The sequence below is a fragment of the Bison bison genome, unplaced genomic scaffold (genome assembly GCF_000754665.1).
Source record: "Bison bison bison isolate TAMUID 2011002044 unplaced genomic scaffold, Bison_UMD1.0 scf7180017864462, whole genome shotgun sequence".
Taxonomy (NCBI): Eukaryota; Metazoa; Chordata; class Mammalia; order Artiodactyla; family Bovidae; genus Bison; species Bison bison.
This window is the reverse complement of record NW_011495024.1, coordinates 3,121,603-3,134,778: the sequence shown is the minus strand read 5'-3', so window position 1 is coordinate 3,134,778 and position 13,176 is coordinate 3,121,603. Positions and strand designations below refer to the sequence as shown.

Below are 13,176 nucleotides of genomic sequence, written 5' to 3'. Positions count from 1 at the left end.
CTGGCAATCTCTGGACATCTGGCACATCAGAATAAGCTGATGTCACGAAATATGCTGAGAAAAAAAACAGTAATGGGAAAATCACAGGCTTCAGAGATAGGACACCTGGGTTCCAGAACCAGCTCTGTCACCACCTGCCTAGGCAGTTCCCTCAGCAACTCCCTCAGGCCCTGGTTTATTTCACCATACAATGGTTAGAGACAGTGGGTCTGAACTTTTTGTAGATTATTAACCTCTAGAGGATCTGGAGAAGGGCCATGAACCCTCTCATTATGACTAAAAGGCAAGCATACACAAAGGTCCAAAGCAGTGCCCACAAGTTCTATCGAAATAGTCAAGCCCATTCATTTACGTGCTATTACTGCTCTTGCACTATAATGCCAGTGTTGAGCAGTTGCAACAGAGACTGTATGTGCCAACAAAGCTTAAAATATTTACTGCCTGGCCTTTTAAAGAAAAAGTTTGCCAATCCTGCCCCAAAATAACACAAAAGCAATTATGACACAATTTCATTTTCCCTTGATAACCTCAAAGGCAAGTGATTTCACAAAGCCCCAATACTGAGGGAAATCAGTGTCAGGGCACTCAGGACTACATGCCTGAACACAGAGGCAAGTCTGGGAAAAATTCTACCCAAAAATAGGAATCTCAGCCTCTACCACCTATTTTCATCAGGTTTACAAAAACTGAATATGGAAGCATTGTGTTGATTAAAAAGAAACCAGATCCTTTACCCCACACCCACTAAGATGCCTGCTAAGAGGACAAAACAAAAACAAATCCAGGGCTTCCCTGGTGCTCAGTGGTAAAGAATCCAAGGCAACGGCACCCCACTTCAGTACTCTTGCCTGGAAATCCCATGGACAGAGGAGCCTGGTAGGCTGCAGTCCATGGGGTTGCTAAGAGTTGGACACGACTGAGCGACTTCACTTTCACTTTTCACTTTCATGCACTGGAGAAGAAAATGGCAACCCACTCCAGTGTTCTTGCCCGAAGAATCCCAGGGATGGGGGAGCCTGGTGGGCTGCCGTCTATAGGGTCGCACAGAGTCGAACACAACTGAAGTGACTTAGCAGCAGCAGCAGCCAATGCAGGAGACATGGGCTTGATCCTCTAACCAGGAAGATATCACATGTCTCAGAGCAACTAAGCCCGTGTACCACAACTATTAATTCTGTGCTCTAGAGCCCAGGAGCTGCAACTACTGAAGCCCGCACTTGTCCTGTGGTCTGCAACAGAAGTCACCGCAATGAGAAGCCTGAGCACCACAACTGGAGAGCAGACCTCCTCCTCGCTACAACTAGAGAAAAGCCTGCACAGCAACGAAGACCCAGCACAGCCAAAAATAAACAAATAAAATTATTAAAAAAAAAAAAGAAACAGGACAAATGCTGGCAAAGATGTGGAAAAACTGGAACCCTTGTATGCTGTTGGTGGGTTTATAAAATGATGCAGGTACTGCAGAAAATAGTGTGGTAGTTTTGCAAAAAATTAAACAGAATTACTGTATAGCTCAGCAACTCTACTTCTGGGTATATATTCAAAAGATATGCGAGCACAGATGCAAAACAGATTATCTGTACACTGTGCTCAGAGTAACACTGTCCACAACAGCCAAAAGGCAGAACCAACCTAAGTATCCAATAGTGGATGAATGAATAAACACAATATGGTATATCCATACAATGGAATACTATTCAACTTTGAAAAAGGAAGGATATTCCAATGCATGCTATAGCATGAGTGAACCTTAGGGGACATTAAGTGAAATAAGCCAGTCACAAAAGGACAAATACTGATAATCCACTTACATGAGGCAGCTAGGAACTAAATTCACAAAGACAGACAGCAGAATGGTGGTTTCTAAGGGCTGGGGGAAGGGAAAATTGGGAATTATTGTTTAATGGGTATAGAGTTTACTGTTTTACAAGATGAAGCGTTCCATGGATAGATGGTGGTAATGGTGGCACAGCAAACAATGTGAATATATGTAATGCCATTGAACTGCACGCTTAAACATGGTTAAAATGGTGAATTTTATGTTACATGTATTTTGCCACCATTTTTTTTTAAAAAGGAAACCAGATCTGTCACTCAATTTAAAAAGGCTTCACAAAACTGCACACATGGCCAACCATTATGCTTTTATTCAATTACTGCATAATAAGCATCATTTTTATTTGATTATCACTTGTCCACAAAAGAAACCAGCTGGAAAATGACTGGGCTGTTATGGTTACAAGCCGAAGAGATTCCAACCATTTCCTCTGTCTGACCACAAACAACAGATAACTAGATATTAGCTTGACCCTGCAGGTTTGGCTGGTTTTCTCACTAGCAACTACCAATAGTAAATGCTCATGACTATCTCAGATACAAGCAAAAATGAAATCCTTACCAAGTGTTCCAGGCCATAGTCAGCTTGGGCAATAGAAGTGCTGCTGAAAGTATTTGTTTCAATGATATCTGCCCCAGCTAGGAGGTACTCCTGCAACAAGAGAAAGTCATGTCAATGCTATGAGTCACAGAATCCCTGCCTCCTAATAGTAAATTTGCCTTTTCCTCACCATCTTCACCAAATACCTTTTGACTACTTACTAAGTGCAAGGCACTGCAGTACATACAGGACAGAGACACAAAAGGATATAGGGATTTCATAAAAAGGCATGTGGTATAAATAAAACAGAACTTGAAGTCAGACAAAGTTCAAATGTGGTGTGAACTGAGTCGAGTTCCTTAAACTCTGAGCCTCAGTTTCATTTGAAAGTAGTATAACCCTGCTTCACCGGTGACCAGATGATAGCACAGATCACACATCAAGCTTCTGGCACATGATGGCCCTCAACAAATATTCCGTCTGTTCCTCTGCCATGTCCCAGCTTCGGCACAGCTAGGATTCTGTTGAGAAGGGCCCTCTTGCTGCAATCTCAATTCTGACCACAGCTGCTTCAGCCCACAGGTCCTGGCCCCTGCGAGCCAGATCAGAACCCTCACTAAACCCCGAGGACCTTGGTGCCCTCCTGTTCTCCCTGTTTGAAATCTTTCTTCCTTGTTTCACTCTGTTTCAATCTGATAAACACTCTGGTGAATTTTCCAACACTAAGTAAACTCCTGATTTTCCAACACTGAGTAAACGTAACCCCACATAAGCAGATAAGACACTGTTTGCAGAAATATTTGGAAATAAAATCCAAGATTTACACACTTTTAAGTCACAAACAGCCTAAATACTCACCAATAGGGAAACGGCTAAATAAACTATAATATGTCCATTTTATTACATGTTATGTGGCAGCTAAAAAACACCATGTGTGGGGAGTTCCCTGGTGGTCCAGTGGTTAAGACTCTGTTTTCACTGCAGGGGATATGGGTTTGATCCCTGGTCAGGGAACTAAGATTCTGCATGCAACAAGCAGCCAAAAAATAGGTAAAACAACAACAACAACACTGTGTATAAATATCTACGAATATGGAAACATCTCCAAAAATACTATTCAGTAGAAAAACAAAATTAATATGACACCATATAAATTTAAAATATACACACATACAAATAATATTGAGTTTTCTAGTATACACAAACATATACACTTATGCATAAAGGCATAACAAATGATTTGGAAAGACATACACCAACTAGTGTAAGTGGTTATCTCTGGGGGAAAAAAATAGAAATTTGGAGTATTGGTTAAAAGGGAATTTATTCTTAACTATGAGTTCTGTTTTATCAGAACAAATTAAAATTTAGCTTTTCAAAAAAGAGAAAGAAAAACTGAAAACAACCTTAAGGCCTAGGAATAAGGTTAAATTAAGCAAACGGTGATATATGTACAGAATAAATTTGTACAAAGTTATTAAAACCATGTCTCAGAATATTTAATACTCATGGTATTAAAAAATGCAAATTATAAAATAGTATGGAGTAATAATAATCCCAATTTAATTTTAAAAACCCAAATACAGAAAACTAGTCTGAAATATAAATTAAAATATGTGAATGGCAAGTATGTCTTGGTACTGAATTTACAGTCCATGGGGTCACAGAGCTGGACATGACTGAGTAACTGGGCATAAACACACATACTGATATTACAGGTGGTTTTTATTTTCTTTTATGTTTTTCTATCAAGCTAGACATTTTATTTTTGTAACAATGAACACATATTATCTCTATAAATAGGCAGAGAGTATTTCTAAATTCCCAGTTATTTTCTCCAATTCTCCATAGGTTTAAAATTTTCCATAATATGAAGTTTATAGTTTTTTCTAGCTCTTCACCTTTTCTCTCCACCTTCTTTCCTAGAATAATATCCCACTCATGGACTTGGGATATGACACCCCAAGATTCCAAGCCTATTCTCACCAATTAAAACACGTGTGAGTGCTATATTAAAAATGGATACGCAACAAGGACCTACTGTGTAGCACAGGGACCTCTGCTCGATCTCATGTGCAGCCAGGACGGGAGGGGAGTTGAGGGAGAATGGAGACACATACATGTATGGCTGAGTCACTCTGCTGTGCACCTTCAACTATTACAACATTGTTAGTTAGCTATGCTCCGATATAAAATTAAAAGTTTAAGCAAAAAAGCATGGATGGATGTGGGCAAGCTACTTAATTACGCTGCTCCTCAGGTTTCTTCTGTAAAAGCTGTCAAGATTAAAGGAGGCCATTAATGACAACACAGCCACAGTCTACCTACAGGTGTTTTAAAATATCAGTTCCTGTAGGTCTCAGCCTAACAACAGCAATGAGCTAGGAAATGCATGAGGCATTCACCTGGGGCCTTACCCCCAGTGCTGAGCCAGGGCGGAGCCAAGGCCACGGCCTGACTGGCCCTAGCGATTCTTACCACAATTTCAAGACTCACCTCAGCAATTACTATCAGGGAACTTTTGAAAAAACAAAAAGGTCCTACTATCCACAGGTCCTGAAGGGTGCAGGCATGCTCAGGCCACACAGTGAGGTAGCTGGGGGTTGGAGGGAAATAACTGAGAGAACCAGGGTTCTGTCTTCATTGGGATCAAGGTACATGCTTAGAATATTGTGGGTTCACTCTTTACTGAAGAACTTAAAACCTAACAGTAGGAATTAGGGTTCGAAGGAAAAGGCAGGGTCACTCATTTAGGTTACCCAGGCCTTTCTCCAAGAGGAACTTCATGGCGGGGGAAGCCTGGTTGCTAGTCGGTCAGTCAGCAGCCGTTTCATATAGCTGGCAGGGTGTTTACAGACAAGGACGCCTTTGAAATAGATGCCTCCCCAACCAGAAGCTGAAAGTCAGGCACCTACATTCTTAATGTCAGAGACTTGCATTTTGTATAGAGCCTGGACACTCCATTAAAATTAAGGATCAGTGGATCAGCTCTACGGTCAGTAATACTACTAGAAATAACTAAGTGTGAAAAGACCTAGTCTTTTTTCCTTCCTCATCCATGAACACGATATGGTCTCTACATCCAGAGAACTCCAGCAAATCAATATCCCTCACAAATGGGACAGCCAGATACACCTTATTGTATTTACTGCCATTTTGATTCATGTCCCTATCCTGGGAAATTTGCTATTCTTTCTAGTTGTCTACCTAACACAGAAGACAAAGATTCACTCTCTTGAAAAACATTTACTGACTTACTTTGTGCAAGATACTGTTCTAAGCAGTTGGAATTCAGTAGTGAAAAATAGGCATAAATTAGTGCCCTCAGGAAGCTAATGGTTGGGGAAGGGTGGCGATTTCACCAATTGCATGATAAGAACTGATGTTTGTATCCATATTGGGCTTCCCTGGTGGCTCAATGTAAAGAATTCTCCTGCAATGCAGGGGATACAGGAGACACAGGTTCAATCCCTGGATCGGGGAGATCCCTGGAGATAGAAATGGCAACCCATTCCAGTATTCTTCCCTGGACAATCCCACGGACAGAGGAGCCTGGCATGCTGCAGTCCATGGGGCTTCAAAAAGTTGGACATGACTGAGTATGCATGCATAATAATTGTAACTGTATCAAGCAATTCATACCCATGATGGCATTCCCAATATACAATGTACTGGAATTTTATAATGCAATTTGACTACATATTAGAAGGCCTAGCAGAAAACCTTGTAGAATCAACCTCTTCAAGAACCAATTTTAAATCTTCTAGTACTGTCAATTTCTATTACAACAAAGGAAAGGTATTCCTAGTTTTTCTTGAAATGAAAACTATTCTGCATCTTATCTAGAACAAAGTCTTGACCAGCCAAGGGGCCGGTTCCTTCCAGTCTCAATGAATCATTTAATCATTCATTTGTTTAAGTGATTTCCTTAAGAAGAGTCTGAAAGGCACCAAAAATAAAAATAAACAAGTGGGACTACATCAAACTAAAAAGCATCTACACAGCAAAAGAAACAAACAATAAAATGAAAAGGCAATCTACTGAATTGGAGAAAATATTTGCAAATCATGTATCTGATATGGATATCCAAAATGAAGAATTCATACAATTCAGTAACTAACAAAAAAATACAAACAAACCAATTCAAAAAAAAAAATGGGCAGAATACAGGACTTCCCTGGCAGTCCAGTGGTTAAAGACTCTACACTTCCACTGCAGGGGGTATAGTTGGATCCCTGGTCAGGGAACTAAGATTCTATATGCAGCAAAAAGGAAAAAATGAGCAGGAGACTGCAACAGACATTTTTCCAAGGAAGACATACAGATGGCCAACAGGTTCATGAAAAGACAGTCAACATCACTAACTGCAAATCAAAATCACAATGAGATATCAGAGCTCGCCTATCAGAATGGCTTTTATCAAAAAGACAAGAAATAACAAGTGTTGGTAAAGAGATACAGAAAAGGGAGCTCTTGCGGGAATGTAAAGTTTGCACAACCTCAATGGAAAATAGAATGGTGACTCCTCAAAAAATTAAAAATAGAACTACTATATGACCCAGCAATTTTATTTCTGGGTATTATCCAAATAAAACAAAACCACTAACTCAAAAAGATAGAAGATACTTAGTTGATCCTGCCAGTAGCATGCTTGTTTCAAATATTAAGCCGTGCGTGTCTAAGAACATACGGTCAGGACAGTGAAACTGAATGGTTCACAGAATCAATGACGGTTCCTTCGGTTGCTTGCTTCTCTCAGAAAGCCCAGAGATAAGCCCATGCACTTATAGGTACCTTATCTTTGACAAAGGAGGAAAGAATATACAATGGAGAAAAGATAGTCTCTTTAATAAGTGGTGCTGGGAAAACTGGACAGCTAGGTGTAAAAGAATGAAATTAGAACACTTCCTAACAACACACAAAAATAAGCTCAAAATGGATTAAGAACTTAAATGTAAGACCAGAAACTATAAAACTCTTAGAAGAAAACACAGATAGAACACTCTTTGATACAAATCACAGCAAGATCCTCTATAACCCACCTTCTAGAGTAAAATAAGAACAAAGATAAACAAATTGGACCTAATTAAACTTAAAAGTTTTCTGCACAGCAAAGGAAACCATAAACAAGATGAAAAGACAACCCTCAGAATCGGAGAAAATAATTGCAAATAAAGCAACTGAGAAAGGATTAACCTCTAAAATATACAAGCAGCTCATGCAGCTCAATATCAGAAAAACAACCCAACCAAAAAATGAGCAGAAGACGTGATAGACATTGCTCCAAAGAAGACATACAGATGGCTAATAAGCACATGAAAAAAATGCTCAACACCGTTTACTATTAGAAAAATGCAACCAAACGTACAATGAGGTATCACCTCCCAACAGTCAAAATGGCCATTATCAAAAATCAACAAACAGCAAATGCTGGAAAGGAGTGGAGAAAAGGGAACCCTCTTGCACAGTTAGTGCAAATATAAATTGATGCGGTCACTATGGAGATTCCTTAAAAAACTAGGAATAAAACTACACATGACCCAGCAATCCCACTACTGGACATATACCCTGAGAAAACCACAATTCTAAAAGACACACATATCCCAGTGTTCACTGCAACATGTTCACCATTTACAATAGCCAGGACATGGAAGTAACCCAGATGTCTAGTGAGAGATGAATGGATAAAGAAGATGTGGTACACATATACAATGGAATATTATTCAGCCATAAAAAGGAATGAATTTGAGTCCATTCTAGTGAGGCAGATGAACCTAGAGTCTGTCACACAGAGTGAAGTAAGTCAGAAAGAGAAAAACAAATATCATATATTAACCCATATATATGGAATCTAAAACAGTGGTACTGATGAATCTCTTTGCCGGGCAGGAACAGAGATGGAGGCACAGAGGACAGACTTGTGGGACCCAGCAGGAGGAGGGGGAGGATGAACTGAAAGAGCAGCACTGAAACATACACATTACCACGTGTGAAATAGCCGGGGGGAATCTGCTGTCCGGCACAGGCAGCTCAGCCCAGTGCTCTATAACAGCTTAGAGGGGTGGGAGGTAGGAGGCAGGCTGAAGGAGGAGGGGACATAAGCACACCTACGGCTGATTCATGTTGATGTATGGCAGAAACCAACACAATACTGTAAAGCAATTAACCTCCAGTTAAATAAATTTTTAAAAAAAAGATGTACCCATGTTCACTGTAGCATTATTTACAGTTGTCAACATATGGAGACAATCTAAGTGTCTACTGACAGATGAATGAAAAAAGGAAATGTCATATGTATATGTAATGGAATATAACTGAGCTATAAAAAAGAAGAAAGGTAGTTGCCAGAAGTTGGGGAGTGGACAGTGGGGGAAACGGATGAAGGGGGCCAAAAGGTACAGGCTTCTAGTTATAAAGTAAGTCACGAGGATGAATGCACAGCATGAAGACTGCAGTTACTACCACTACAAGTTGCTAAGAAGGTAGATCTTAAAAATCTTCATTACAAGAAAAATACTGTAACTATGTATGGTAACAGATATTACCTAGACTTACTGTGGTGACCATTTTGTAACATATACTAACATCTAATCATTACTCACTGGAAAAGACCCTGATGCTGGGAAAGACTGAAAGCAGGAGGAGAAGGGGACGACAGAGGATGAGATGGTTGGATGGCATCACCGACTCTATGGACATGAGTCTAAGCAAGCTCTAGGAGTTGGTGATAGACAGAGAAGCCTGGCATGCTGCCGTCCATGGGGTTGCCAAGATGACTGAGCAGCCAAACTGAACTGAAACCTGCTTTCTGAATAAGCCACCTCTTTCTGAATAAATCACCCCTTTCTCTGTCTCCCCCAGAGCACTTAGCACAGTGGTCTGCCCTCAGGACACCAAAGGACTTGCAGAATGATAGATAAAAATATAAGAACTCAAGGAAGCTTTACCTTATGGATTTGGTAAATGACATTGGGCTGAGTTATACTTAAAATGTCATTGTTGCCTTTCAGGGGCCTGGCATGATCTTTAAATTCTTGTCCTCGGAAGTCTTCTTCACTCAGCTTGTGCCGCTGGATCATGGTCCCCATCCCTCCATCAAGCACCATAATCCTCTCCTGCAGGATAGCTTCAATCTCATCTTGCAGGGTCTTCTTCATCCCTGCTTTAAAGAAAGTGAAAATGTGAGTTTCCAAAATGAAAGGGGAAAAATAGGTGTGGAGAGAGATTGCAGACTAAATTAAAATAATTCACAACAGGGAGTAAATGGGGCTCATAGATATATTCTCTCAATCCTGCAGACTTTGAAAAAGGCTGCCCCAAAATGTTTTCATTAAGTTACAACAATGCTTAATGAAACAAGAGGTTGTACACAGCACAGAATCACTGGTATAGCACTACATCAAGGTTAACGTAGGCTGTAGTTATTCCTGTTTCAAAGATGAGCACAACAGACAGCAGAGAGCCAATTGCTACAAGCCCAGGCCAGCTGCTGGAGGTCTGCAGGACTCCCTCCCCGTTGGCTCTGTGCATGTGCCCAGAATAAGACATAAGATTTGGTTTGATAACCGAAAGCCATCAATAATTCCAAACTGCCATTTAGACTGTTAAGTCTGACAGTCTCTTCCACTACCACCAGAACTCATGACAGGCTACCCAGTCTTGAAAAACCCTAATGCATACTCCTTCCAATCCTATTTTCTGGTCTCCAAGAACTACTGGAAAGCCACAAAACCATGCTGATTGGAATCCTCGCAATTCCTAACTTTGAGCCTCTTCTTTGGTTCACCTTTTCTCAGCTCCCTCAACAACACTTCTCATACCTGCTGTCCCAGACCTCTGCTTGCCTTTAGCACAAAATCCTTCTCATCCTTTTAACTCAGAGGTGATTTCACCTAATCCTGTACAAGAGTCTTCTTTGGGGAGCTCCCCAAATTCACCCCCACACACACACACCACAAAATCCTCTTGTAGCTTGGTTCCCTCTGCACCTAAAGAAGAACATGTGATCACTTCCACCCACACCTCCCACTGTCCTTCCCGTTTACCCCTTCCCACCTCCAGCAATTCTACCTCAACCTATCTTCATGCTGTGGCTTCTTCCTCCACCACACTACTGAAATCACTCCCTAAAGTCACACATGGTCTTCTAATTATCAAAAACAATGGGCTCCAATCTCAGACTCAGATTCCAAGCTGTCCACTTGTTACAGCCTGCCCCTCAATCTACTGTCCAAAACCAAACTTGCCACATTCCCTGTCTGATTTCTCTATTTTTCTGAATGCATCACCCTTTGCAGAAAACTGACCTGACAACCTCAGTGTTACGTGACTCCTCATTCTCCTTGATAATCATATCTACTCAGATCTCAAGCCCTATAGCTCTGGCATCCAAAATGCCATCCATATTGGGCCCACCTTCCATCCCAGTGCCAACCCTTTCCTCAAGTCATTACCACACATTCAGCCATCATAGGTCCTCTGTGAGCTTCAGTTTGCATCCATGAAAACTAAGAAAGACAATGCCTGCTCACCCCAACTTCACGGAATTGTCTTATGGGTTAAAGGAAATCAGATACAAAGATGCTTTGTTAAAAAAAAAAAAATCAAGTGTCATACAAACTGTCATCTCAACCACCGGGGTGACTATACCTGGTCACCCTATGTTCCAATCCATCCTATGCACCAGATTCATCTTCCTAAAAAGCATGTTTAAACCAGTTGCTTCCAATGCTTCAACAATGCTTCCAATGCTTTCAACCTTCAACAATTCCCTACTGCCTACCAAACTTACTACAAGTTATTCAAAACAAACTAAATGACACCCACTGCTCTAGTCAACATGTACTTCTGTGCTCCCTGAGAGGGGAGAAAAGCTGGAGTAAAATGCAGCTGGCTCTAAGCTCTTTGAGCCTCTTGGAGGAAGACTGGGATTAGGCCAACTCATCTGTATCCCTAGCAATACCAAGGACAGTATCCAGCACTTAAGTGTTCAGTAAGTATTTCCTAAACCGACACAGCAAAACAGTGAGGAAAGATGACAAGAGAAGGTATTTAAACCCCAAACCAGTAATGTATGAATATTTGTAAACTGGCAGTGGTGCAAATGTAAAACCCAGACCTTACTGTCCAGAGTCTTAGGTATTCTATAAAGAAACAGGGGATGGATGGTGGCTATAGAGCTATTGTGACTGAATGATTCTTTAATAGGCTTCAGAAAGGTTGTGCTAGCAACCTGTAAATTGGTGGGTATCTGGTTTCTTTCTCAAAGGGCATTATGTTTATTTCAGGGTTTACTATTCCTTTCAAAAACTGGCTAATTTTGTTTATTGAGCTAATAGGGGTAAGAAAACTGAAAGAGGAACAAAGTTAAGATCCAAAAATCCGAGCAGTAGTACTTCAAGCACCAAAGGAAAAAAAATCACTTCCTGAAAGTGTGAAGAAAAGGCAGGGCTTACTGAGACATATATAACAGAAAGACTGGTAGGCAACCAGGCAGTGGTCTGGTCATTTCCAATTAATGTCAACAAAGGCAATTCAGGGGTGGCATTAATTTAGACACCCCATGATGTGGCTGTCCTTCAGCTAAGAAACACTCAGAATTTGATATGATTAAGCTAATGGGGACAGGATGAAAAAAGCCAAGAAATCTGGGTTTTAGTCCCAGCTCTCAAAAGTAGCTATGGGGTTTTGGACAGGCTGTGTTTTGCCTTATCACAGGACATGTGACAACAGAACGAGATGATGCATTTGAAGGCATATTCCAGATGCTAACGACTGGAACTCTCATATCATAAAAGTCATGAGACATATAACCTTGGCATAATCACCCCATAAATGTTAGCAACTCCTATTATGTCATTATTATTGCATAGCTAATAAAAAGTAGAGCTAGGATTGAAACTCTAAAGGTTGCTTTCTATACTCTACAAGTCCAGTGGGTTAAGAAAAAGGATCACAGAAGCCTGAAGCTCTCAGTTCTGTTCAAGTTGGGACAGGAGGCAGGAATAACATGTTTACAGATTTAGAGATGAACTTGAATGTGGCACAGCAAACACAATAATCAGCAAAAATATCTACATGGAGATCCTTTCAGATGGGGAATAAAAAGAAAGATTAAAAACTTTAACCTATATGCTCAATTGAATTCCTTTCTTTTTCAAAGAATGTAGCTGCAACTCTTCCTAAAATGAGGGCATGTGTGATGAATCACCCAGTGGGTAGGAACGTGGTGTGTGGGCGTGGTGAAGGGGCGCTGGAGGAGGGAGTGGCTCATGCGTGCCTGCATGCAATCAAAGGTTTTTCCCCAAACTTTAAACATTTTATTTTGTAATGGTGTATAGCCAATTAACAATGTTGTGGTAGTTTCAGGAGAACAGCAAAGGGACTCCCCCATACATATACATGTGAGCATTCTCCCCCAAACCTCCCTCCCCTGGAACATAACACTGAGCAGAGTTCCATCTGCTATACAATAGTCCCTGTTGGCTATCCAAGGTATTCAAGGGACTTCCCTGGTAGTCCTATGGTTAAGACTTCGCCTTCCCAACAAAGGAGGCACAGGTTTGACCCCTGGTTGGGGAGCTAGTGGAGGTGATGGAATTCCAGTTGAGCTATTCCAAATCCGGAAAGATGATGCTGTGAAATTGCTGCACTCAATATGCCAGCAAATTTGCAAAACTCAGCAGTGGCCACAGGACTGGAAAAGGTCAGTTTTCATTCCAATCCCAAAAAAAGGCAATGCCAAAGAATGCTCAAACGACCGCACAATTGTACTCATCTCACACGCTAGTAAAGTAATG

The 13,176-nt window shown here is 40.9% G+C and overlaps 1 protein-coding gene across 2 annotated transcripts in view; it reads right to left on the bottom strand.

Moving 5' to 3' along the window:
- Positions 1–13,176, bottom strand: part of MTR (5-methyltetrahydrofolate-homocysteine methyltransferase) — a 134,241-nt gene that overhangs the window by 108,786 nt on the left and 12,279 nt on the right. The window contains exons 2-3 of one of the 2 annotated variants that reach the window (XM_010860114.1): positions 9,325–9,539; positions 2,399–2,488 (exon numbers count right to left, since the gene is read on the bottom strand). In XM_010860114.1, coding sequence (XP_010858416.1) covers positions 2,399–2,488; positions 9,325–9,539 — 305 coding nt within the window. The remainder of the gene's footprint in view (positions 1–2,398; positions 2,489–9,324; positions 9,540–13,176) is intronic. The other variant, XM_010860115.1, reaches the window with a different exon arrangement.